The sequence below is a fragment of the Struthio camelus genome, chromosome 4, assembly GCF_040807025.1.
Source record: "Struthio camelus isolate bStrCam1 chromosome 4, bStrCam1.hap1, whole genome shotgun sequence".
NCBI classification, from domain to species: domain Eukaryota; kingdom Metazoa; phylum Chordata; class Aves; order Struthioniformes; family Struthionidae; genus Struthio; species Struthio camelus.
The window spans coordinates 76,829,144-76,840,765 of NC_090945.1; the positions used below are offsets into that span (position 1 = coordinate 76,829,144).

An 11,622-nucleotide genomic window follows, 5' to 3' on the forward strand; every position below is an offset into this window, starting at 1 on the left:
GGAAGGGGGTAGGGAGAAGAGGAGGAAATAAAAACCAAGGCAGCTCTGAAAGGCAAGGCAAATAAGATCGTTTTGGAAAGAAGTATAGCGTAAGAAAAGAAAACGTTAACAATTATTAAGAGAAATAATGGGAAAAAGTGAAGTACATTTCTCTCTCACTCAGGTTACAACATGATTCCTTTTTCCAATTCATGGCTTAGTGAATTTTTCTTTTAGGATTAGTTTAACACGTAAGGAGCTGCAATGCAGCTTTTACCTTCTCATAAAGTCTTCATTACATTAAAAGGTCTAATATCTTTTTTTGTTGTTGTTAATGAGCATTGAGAAACAAGAAAGAAGCCTTTTACTTAACACCACCAATCGCTCCCCCTTCCTTCCCAAAAAAATCAGACGGACCATTTACAGGACACCTACCAATTGAATGTCTAATACCTTCACAATAACTAACAGGCGGCAACTTCAGCATCTCTTTCCATTTTTTACTACGTCCACTCCGTTTTCCTAGAAGAGAAATATAAGAGTAACATAAAATACAATACTGTGTCGGAATATATTCTGAACTGAGTAAAACTCGATCACTTCTGTGCAGATCTGTCAGAATGCTTATTTTGCCTACAAAGAAAATCTATCTACAAGGATATCCAAACCAGTAACAAAACTGATAAAGAGGAACTTTCACATGAAACACTAAAAAAATGCTGAAAGTCTTTTCCAATATAAATATTTTGCATTTTGGCTATGCACACAAATATCTAGATATTCTGAAAGTTCTGTACAAAACTGGACCAGCAACAACATGAGAAACCAAAGAGTTATGTCTCAACCATGGTCAAGAACAGAAGGTATTGAAGCTGAGTAACAAAATACACAGTTTTTAAATGAGTTTTTGGGTAATCAAGGGTTTTTGTTTTTGTTTTTGTTTTTTAAGGGCAGTAGTAGTGATAACAATAGGTCCCCACTGATGAATAAGTAGGCATTACGCAAATACATATCTTTTATTCTGGACTACAGGAGGCACACACAATATCGGACAGAACTTAACTGTTGTAAAATCTAGATCTTTTCATTCCTTGAGATTTCACAGCAGTAGCATTAAATTTATTAAAAGAAACTGCTATGGTATTTTCCCCATTGTTTCTGTCAAAAATATATTTGTGCTCTGCTTTCTACATTAAAATTAGAATTTTAGCATGTTTACTTAGACCTGAAGAAGCCAAGTTTCTTGGCAGAGGATATGCATACTTATCAGAAAAGATGAGACACAGATACAGGACCACTTTTTTTTTTTTTTTTTTTTTAACTGCAAAACATTTCAGTAGAAGAGTAATTTTCGTGCCGCAAAATATTTTAAAAGATGATTTTACTACATGATATGGCCAGATGTGTTTCCACATGATAGAACAGCAGCAAAGGTACACATACTTTCTAACCGTAGCCCAGCACTACATAGTTAACCACAACGGGAGAGAAAGGAAGGGAGTTACCCAAAGCAACCTGAATAGAAACCAAGCAGCAAACTTTGCTCTCAAGTCTTTCAGAATTAAATAATCAGGGGGAAAGGAACTAACATTGTCAGAACAATAAAACATATATATTATCTCTTCACTCAAACATATAGTTTCTTTAAGAGGACCATCACTGCAGTCAGAGTGCTTCCAGCTGAGTGCACCTTAGCTCATAGGAAGATTTACATGCTCTTTTCTAACAGGAACTCTGATATGTTACCGTGCTGCTGCCACAAACACTCTTAGCTCTAGTATAACCAGAAAAGTAAACAAATAAGGAATACAAAACCTTAAAAAGCTGGCTTGCAGGTTATTTGAACTGATACCTACTCTCTGAAAAAGTTCTACTGCGCTCTTACGTCCTAATGCTGCTTTATAAGTCATTCACCTTCCAAAGTATTTTACAATACAGACACTTCAAATTTATTTCCTCCCTTATGTAGTCTCAGAATTAATCATGAAGTCACAATACTACTGGCACCATTAAACCCAACTCCTCCTAGTTTAACAAAGTGTTTTGACGCTCCAGTTAAAAACAATAACAAAGCTGCATATATCCTTGCTCTGTGCAGTTCGATTTTTCAGAGATGCATTTCCAACAGAAATGATCACAAGCAAAAAAAAAAAAAAAACAAAACTCAATAACAACAAGAACTATGAACACTTTACATACATAACCTGTAAGCATATTCTGAACAGAAAAGGACTAGATATAGATCGTTACATGATATTAAGAAAAATACTAGACAGAGGCTTCCACCTTTCGTTCACTCGCTTTTAAACTGTGCAACTGAAAAATCATGCTAGGCTGCAAGGACCACAGAAGGTAAATTTCTTTTGTTAGAAACTGCTCATAAAAGACTTATTTCTGCACGACACAGCACAATGAACACTGACCAAAAACGCTCAACTAACCCAAATTCATATCACACTGTTTTTTGGGAGAAATAAAACTGAACTGTGACATAGCCTATGTCACCTTCTGAAGCACAGTCAAAGAATGAAATACCAAAGAGAGGATCACCGGTGCTTTATACATTATCTCCAGTTCAAGAAAGTCTGCAGTCTTTTGCCCCAAATATTTCACAAGTTACTCACTACATCACCATTATAAACTTGATTTTACAAAAGAGACTTTTCACATATCATAAGGCAGTTGAATTCACCATCTGATAGAAGTTCAGTAAAGACTACATAAATTATTAGTGATACACAAGAATCAAGTGCTTTATGAGTATCAATAAATCACCACGCTTTCTCTTTTCTCTGAATTGACTGTTCTTACACTTACAGTGAAGACATAGAAAAAGTTCATTTATCCCAGTAACGTAAAGAGAATGCATGACCACTTCATTTACAGATAAATTTGCCGTTTCTGGTAAAAGTTACTGAGGGGGACAATTTGTTGCTCCAATTATTCCCTAATGGCAAAATCCTTTTCCATTTCTGAGGCAGTTCAAAACAAGTAACAACTCAAATTATAACAACTGTGGTTTGTAAGAGCGTCTTAATATTGATTTCAGAGCTTTTGTTCTAGATCTCATTGTGCAATGCTCGAGATAAAATTCTTCCAGAGAGACCAATAGTTCGCTTTCCAACACAGCGGCAACAAAGCCATTAGGTTAGTCTGCTTTATGGCTGCCCTACGTGCTTCAGATTAATTACCACTTTTGCCTCTTTCAGATGTAATTGGCTAGAACAAAGTCCAATGTGAAGACACTCATCTTTTATAAAAAGAAGGGTGGATGCAGCAACGCACCATTATGACGAGGAAACACTGCAATTACATTTTTGAGTACATATGAGAATGTTACCTTCTTCTCTTACCCAAATTATGCCTTAGAGGCTTTTACCTCTTTACATGTTTTTCCTTAAAAACTCCGTTAGATCATTCCACTGGAGTATAGTATGTACAAGTTTTTAAATACTTCAATTTTTCATCTTTTTAAGCTTAAGAGCAATGTTTGAACAACTTATGTACGACAAGAAACAAGTTTAGACAGCTAAGAATATTTTTCAAAGCATCATGTGGACTTCCAACACCCACAGTCATCTTCTTTATAAGCAGTATGTGTACATACTTTCCTATCACTGAGCACAGTGTTCATTGAACATTATTACTCAGTCTTCCTTAGGACAGGTAGACATAGAAACACTGGATTCTGTCCTACACAAGGAAAGTCATTTCATTGAAAGTATCCTGCTCTTTTGCTAATAAAAGCACATAGATTATATGTGCTAAGATTCAACGGATATACACTGCCACTGAAATTCTGCCATTGAGGTGCTCAGGGACCTCCACGCTTCAGCTTTCCTGCCTGTAAACTGCAAGTAACACAGCACCGATCTGTATGCTTGGGAAGCACACAGCTACACAGCACTAGGAGTGCACGATTGCCACATCACTCTTGCAAAACTGATTCCACAAACCAGATTGTCAGATACCAGCTGAGAATTTCACACGAGGCCCCACCCAGATGAGCTCTGAAAGCGTTCATCCGCATCGAGTAGAGGACCTACAGCATGCTTTTAACTGTATAATCAAGAGTTTTGGTGAAAAATGCAAAAGAATTGACACAGCAGCACTCCATTATCTGCACTGAGATCTGCAAGAATAATCCAAGTACATACACTGTCTGTTAACACATCTGTCCTCATGCAACTTTTTCAGCTGTAAGCAAGCTTCCGACGGAATTTTAAAATGCATGTGAATTAAAATCTCCTCCTACTCACAGCTCATTTCCCTTCAAACCATTCATGATTCAGTGAAGAATCAAAACATCCCCGCCAAACTATGGCTTTATGCTACAAAGGTATTTGTAAACACTGAGCAGCAAGCTTTCACAGTATGCCTTTACTGCAAGACCCACCTTCAAGACATAACATGCTACAGAATTAAAACCTCAGGCCCTCAAATCAGAACGGTAACAACAACGCAGTGCTAACTGCAGGCTAGAGGACAGGCTCACATATAACATCGCTTTAGGAAGGCCTTCTTGCTTCCAATCCCAGAGATTGCTTATATGGTGCTGCTTTTGGGGTCTTTGCACTCTTTTCCATTGCACAGGTCAGATGCATTTTTTGACACCTCAGTTCCTTGAAAAGCATGCACAGTCACAGCTTAACAATTAGGTTTAACAAAGTGGCATCTTCTTTAAAGTACTACATAGAACAGGATTTTTCCAGAAATTTGATACATATAGCTGGCTGGCTCTCAGTAAATCTACCAGAGTCATCTAGCTGAAAATTCAGGTTTCAGTGCAAGGCAGGCACCTAACTCTCCAGCATTACAAAGACGAAGGCAGTTCTGAACACAAACAGAAGCAAAAATGCAAGTAGTTCAGTAATAAATGGATAAAACTAGGCTATCTATAGATTATAGAGTTTTATGGCATTTTTAAGATAATACTCCTTGCACTCCTCATGTGCCTTGAATGGGACTTAAGCAGAGTAATGCCCGAGTCCTCTTGGCTCATCTGACTGTTACAGCAGTAACACTGTAAGCAGTACAAAACACCCCACATATCTATGTGCACATTTGGGCAGGTTGTTTATATGCACAACTATTTAGCGTTTCCACAGCTATAACCACTTGAACAACTGGTTCTTCACATCAGCTCTATATACAATTCAAGTAGTCATTTGCACACTTCAGAATGCCAGTGCATACAGGCTGCACCTCCTGCATTTCTTCAGAAAGTAGGTATGAAAATTTCGTTTCAACTCAAGTAAATGTAACTAATCTGAATTTGAATTTATTATTGAAGTCTCGTAGTCAAACGATACAATCTTGGTGTATGCTTTTTATTTTGAGAGGGTCATAATCAGAACTTAATGAACATGGATTACTAGAACAAAACAGTAAGAAAACTCCAATTTCACAGCTAATTCCTTGATGAGTAAGGGTTGTTTTATCATGATGGTATGCACTGACCTCAGGACTGCAGCAGCTAGAAAAGAAGTTCCTTCAAATAGATTGTGAAACCTCTAGTTACAATTGCCACATTTGAGGTAACCAAAGCAGCAGTGTATATCAATAACTAGACCTCTCATGCTGTGTTTATTTAGTAAATGTAATTATTTAGATTCCAGCATGCCCACATGCATTCTCATTACAGTTTGTTAAATAAAGGACAAAAAAAGCAGACATTGTACATAATTCTGTACAAACACAGGAAGACATGTTTCCTGCCACAATGAGTTTACATTAATTTAAAACACAATGCAATAAGAGAGTACAATAGAGCATAGGCGAATAAGGGAAGAATAGACAAAAATAACAGCAATTGTAAGAACTCATGGCAGTCATACACAACAAAATTTACATTTGCGGCTGGTGAAAGGACTCTGAAGACTGTAAGTCTGGCTGTGAGCGTGTCTTGGTATCGCTCCTGTCCAGAAATACTCCAGAAATAATTAAAGATTTAATTTTAATTTTAAAGATGTAAAGTTTAATTCAACAGCCCAACTGCAGTATTCTGAGCAATCTCCTTAGAATTTTCTTTCTAGTTACGAATACATATAGAATATCCACCCATGTATCACCACCAATACTATTTTGAATTATTACCTTATGTTGCAAGTAAGAGTAGGAGTTACTTCTCTTGAAGAATTATTCCAGTTGTTTTTAAACACAGACAGTTCAAACAGACAATCTGGGTGGTCTGGTTATTTTTTGGGAGAAGTGGTAAACCAGTCCAGTTTCAGTTCTCAAGCAAGCACCTTTGTATACAAGCAGTGACATTTCCGGATTGGTTTAAAACACACTTGTTACTGAAAGGTTCCCGCTAACTTCGTTCTTGGGTTGCACCTAACAATTATCAAATCAGCAAGGGCTTGCTGATGCATCTGAAATTTAGGGGGGTGGGGGGGGGGAAGGGGACTAAGTAATTTCCAGCTGCATCCATGCATCAATCTAACCCATTCTGCAGCCATGGGCTAGAGTCAATACAAGGAAGAGCTGGAGGGCCCACTTTTGATAGATCCTTGAACTTAACTTCAGCTTAAGCTGATCATGATATACATATTATGTTCCTAACAGCAGACCCATGCCAGAGCTGTATAAAAAAATTTTTGCAGCGGATGCAAATGGACCAGGTATGTTTAACAAATACTCTTGGCATAGTTCCTCAACTGGGGTAAACTGTCATTGACTTCAAAGGAACTACAGATCTATCTTTTGAAAGTATTTTTGGAGCCTATTACTTTAGGCAATGAAAAAAAGGAACCTCTTAAGCAATTTTAAGTATACACTGATGAATTTCTTTCCTTCAAAACATCACAGGCTATGTGTGGGATACTGAAATGAATTTGCGGTTTACATATACTCAAAGGAGTTACTGGGAGCGACTGAAATAACTGTGAAGAACAGAAGCTACCAATATAAAGAAAAGTATTTATAAAATAAGAAAATATTTTTCCCTAAACTTTTAGATTTCTTTCAGAATATCCTAGTTTATATTTGTCATTTGTTCCCATTTATAGGATAAATTCTTCAATTTCTTTCAAGAGATACTAATTTCAAAGATATTTCTGCTAGGGAAAAATGTGTTAATTCCTCTGCTCTTACCCAAAATATACTGCTATACGTTATTCTTTTACACATAAAAAGCCCGATACATGAACATCTGAGTAAAGAGATGATGAAACTACAAGCTTTGATAACGTCTATCTTACAGTTCCATTCATACACCACCACTATAACTTAGCACTTTTACAGCTTTGCTATCTCAGTCGCTACACCGCCACGCTCATAACAAGATCAACTTCCAGTTCGCTTTCATACATAATCTCCTGTTTGTCTACTCAGCTATTTGTACTGTTTCACAATAGAGTTCAGGTTAAGAAGTCTTCCCTTTTTCCATCAATCAATAAAACCTTCTGTTAGCTATTATTTCTCACATACAGATTTCCCTTCAAAAGATAGGTATTTGCAAGAGGAAGAGAGCTAGAAAGTCACATATCCCAGGAAAACGGGAATGGGAATGCCAAAACACCTGGCACGACAACTTTCACCTGGAGGCAAATCCCCCCAGGGGACAGGTTAGCAAGGTTAGATCTCCGCACGAGCAGGTCAACTGGAAAAAGCAGAGGACGAAAGAGAAACTCCCACAAAGCTCCTAACTCCTCTCTCTATCGTTGGTCCGTAAAGTATAACAGGGTATTTTGTGTTACCACAATATTTTATAATAGCAGGTACGTACAAGAGTCACACAGCATGAGCCATCACGAACACCCCCACACACGAGGAGCTGGCATTTGATTATTTACAAAGTCACATTAAAGGAAGATAAGTAATCCTCATAGCTTTCCTTCGTCACACAAACAAGCGCTGGCGTTACTACGGAGATATCACAAGTCATTTGGAAACAGACATGCTTCTATTAAAATAGCCTGGTCTATGGAAGGAAAGGTTTCAGAAAAATCCTCTTGGAGAATTGCAGCATAAAACAAAATTGAAAGTTTCAAGGCTGTGGGAGGCAAGGGTTTGAACTGGCCTGAAAAAAAAAAAAAAAATCAGACTAGCAAACTCTTATAAACCAGTGCTTTCATTATGCAAACTAAATTAGAAAATTCAAGTCAGATTATACATAGATCTGTAGCTTCATTTTTCAAAATAAGAGCTAAAAGCACCATAGAAGCACGACTTCCAAAGGAGGAATTTTTGAGTTTACACAGTCCTGCCAAAGCTATTACCTGCTGGTTAAGGTACTTGCACAGGAAATGGGGTTTTGAACCCTCACTTAAAAAAAACTGCAAGTCTCTAATCAAATGAATTAATGACAAGATTATCAGTTCAAAGGTAGACAGCAGAACCCCTTTTTATTTGCATTTCATAGCAGGAGAAAGAAATAGCAAAAAAAGCTGCATCTCTCTAAGCACACTAGTTAGATTAAACTTTCCAGATATCAAATGAGATTTATACAGTAGATATGTACTTAGCTGCTCAAGCTACACTAATCCTGCATACTTACAAATGCAAAACTCAAATGGTATTCATATCCAAAAAATAATACAATCAACAGAGGAAGGTGCCTAAAATTAGAGTAAACTGCTGAGTACAAGTTTTAGGCTAATCATTTGAATTTTAAGTCTGTTGTATGTGCTCAAGTTTCATTTGTTTCAGTCTGGTCCAGTAGTACCAGGAACTTATCCATTCTAAATATGCCTCTGCCATACACTTTCTCCAGATGAGAGCAAGTACATAACATCTTTAATTTAGTTTCTGTATCTGTAAAACAAAGATAACTTATCTCTAAGGTTAACAGAGCTAGTGTTGATAAGATGCTTTCAAGAGTATGATTTTTTCCTACTCATCTCCATCATGAAGGAATCGCAGGTTAGACTGAGACCCATGCAAACCATAATTAAAATTACATTAATTTGTCTTTCAACATACCCCTGAAAACTATGAAATAAGAGCACAGTAGTTTCTGTTTTATTACTTTCACTTATAAAACTTAAACATTTAATCAAGTAAATATCTTCTCTTACCCAGTCTTCAGTACACAGAGAAACCGGAAAAGGTATTACTGATTTGGCTTGCGCTTATGTGGAGGGAAAAAAAAAAAATCACTAATCTAAGCTCTTTGATATTAATTTAGGGTTTAATCTTTTTCATAAAAAACAGTAATTCCACACTTTTTCAGTCTCTCCCACCTCTCCATACTCTGTACAGTGAGATAAGAGAAAGGTGAGAAGGAAAAAGACACTCGAAAGACTGTTCTTCTGTCCCCGTTTTGAGGCCCTTTTAGCCAATAGCACATTTTAGTAAGCTAACTACATCCTAAATAGTATCTGTGCAAATTGCATTCTCTTAGAGCCTACCAGACACAACAGAATAGAAGTGGGACAGGGATTTTATGAAAAGGCCCTGACAGAAGGTGTGAACCAGACATTTCCAGACCAGCCACAGTACGCAACAGACAGAAAATCCTTTCATTTCAGGGAGCATTTTGAAAAATGTGATGTACTGAATACCCCAAGTACAGGGACACAGACATCCTGAAAAGGTAAAAGACCTCCATCAGTTTACCAATGGAGTTTCAAAGCCAGAAATCACTTTTTTTTGTGTGTGTGAGCTCAAAAAAGAGCCTGGGCCAACAGAAGGTCCAAAAGAGTAACAGCTTACTGCCTTGACTTCTATAAAATTCACATCAGGTAGAACCAACCAATCATATTCACATCAGCTGCTGTCAGACTTTCGTTTAGTTCATTAAAATATCTTGTTTGGTCAGTCCTACCACTATATATATATTTTTTAAATACAGTGAATCCTTAACTAAAGAGGCAAACTGACATGAAGCAGCCACTTAAAAGCCTTTCCAGATTACCACTGCACTCTTTGCGGTGAGGATTTGGGCATAGTACCCTTCATTTCTCAGAACACTTCAATGCAAACTCCAAATCCACGCTGCACCACCACAGACATGTACTGCCAGTGAAACGAGCCAAAACTTGTCCTCTAGTTTGAGGTGGTCTTTTCAGCTAAGGTTGGGAGATGGCCCAAAACTGTGATCACTGTTCTGCTTCTTAAACCCCACTTCAAAGTCGAAAAAAGCGGAATTTCCTCTCTTGCTGCTTAAGGCAGATTTAACTGGATACACATATGGCGTAAGCGCCAAACCCATTTAGAGTTAGAGGAACTTGCAAAACATACACAGGCAGATTCTGTTGTTCTTACTCACTTTAAATAGCTCCAACTAAACTAGTGGGACTTCTCAACATCATTAAGAAAGGCGGGATCGAATCCAACAAGAGAACGTGCACAATCTGTAGTTGAAAACCAGAAACTACACTGTGTAGAGTGGCAATCTGGGGAGACTTTCAAGGGACCATTTAATGGACAGTTATGTAAGTCAAAAAGCAGTAGTACAGTCTTATTTCAGGACTTGTTTCAAGCAGTGACTGCGTATCAGATTAAATTTCAGACCTACTCAGAAATGTTTGTTAATCAGGGGAGGAACCTCCAGCTCAAGATGCTCTGGTGAATCAGTATTAAACCCAATGGAAAAGAGCACACTTAATATTAGGTTAATGCAAAACACTCAACTGCAAAATGCTGGCGGTGTTCACCAGCTATGCTTTACGCAGGCAGGCATTTTGGCAAGACAGAATGCAAGTTTTCTTTCGGAGAAGATTTAGGTCCCTTCTTCCTGCTATCACTCAGCCTCTCTTACTTACATATACAGAGATACAGGTATATATTAAAAAAAAAAAAAAAGAAACTTAAAGATTACTGATCTCCTTGAAACATCCGGAAAAAAAAAAAAAAAAACCCAAAACCATCATTTGAATCAAGAGCCTGAAAGGGGAAGGAGGAAAAGGCTTCCCCTCAGAAACCACGGGCCAGCGGCAGCGGCTTCACTCCGAGGCAGGAGCGGGGCAGGTGCCCCAGGGCCCAAGCAGGACTTCCCCGGGGGGGCGGGGGGGGGGCGGCGGCGGTGCCGCCGGCCCGGCCGGACCCTCTCTCCTCCTCCACTTCCTCTCCCCCTCCTCGGCGGCCCCCTCGCCCCTCACCTCGGGCCCGCTCCTCCCCCCCCGGTACGCGCCCACCCCGACCCCTCTCACCACCCCTTTCCCCTCCTTCCCTCCCCCCCACCGCCGCCGCCGCCGCCTCTCTCACCCTCCCGGGCTTTCAGCAGCACCGTGTTGGCCACGATGTTCTCGATTTCCATGGTCGGGGGCTCCCTCCCCTCAGGGCAGCCGGAGCCCAGGCCGCCCCGGGGCTGCTCCTACTGCCTCCTTCGCCCCCTCCTCAGGCCCCGCCGCCGCCGCCGCCGCCGCGCCGCCGAGGCTCCGCTCATCCGGCCGCGCAGGACCTCAGCGCCGCGCTCGCCTCTTCCCCATCACCCGCTGCTCGCCCCGGCACCGGCCTCCCCCTCCCCGAGGGCGGAGGCAAGCAGCAGGCAACGACCGCCCGCCCGGGCCATGGCTCGACCGCCCTCCTCCGCCCACCGCAACCGGCGCCGCCTCTGCGCTCCTGTCCCGCCCCAGGCCCCCCCCTCCTTTTGAGACTACAATTCCCAGCAGGCCCCGCGCCACGGCAACGCCCCAGCGGGCGGCCGCACGGGGGAGCGCGCCGCGCTCTGCATGCTGGGACATGTAGTGCTTTGAG

At 40.1% G+C, this 11,622-nt stretch overlaps 1 protein-coding gene across 2 annotated transcripts in view; it reads right to left on the minus strand.

The window, feature by feature from the left end:
• GRK4 (G protein-coupled receptor kinase 4) overlaps positions 1–11,456 on the minus strand; it is a 38,037-nt gene extending 26,581 nt beyond the window's left edge. For both annotated transcript variants that reach the window (XR_011141117.1, XM_068943515.1), the window contains exons 1-2: positions 11,131–11,456; positions 415–501 (exon numbers count right to left, since the gene is read on the minus strand). Coding sequence is in view for 1 of the 2 variants with exons in the window: in XM_068943515.1 (XP_068799616.1) it covers positions 415–501; positions 11,131–11,182 (139 nt within the window). In the remaining variant the exon portion in view is untranslated. The remainder of the gene's footprint in view (positions 1–414; positions 502–11,130) is intronic.
• Between the last annotated feature and the right edge of the window lie 166 nt (positions 11,457–11,622).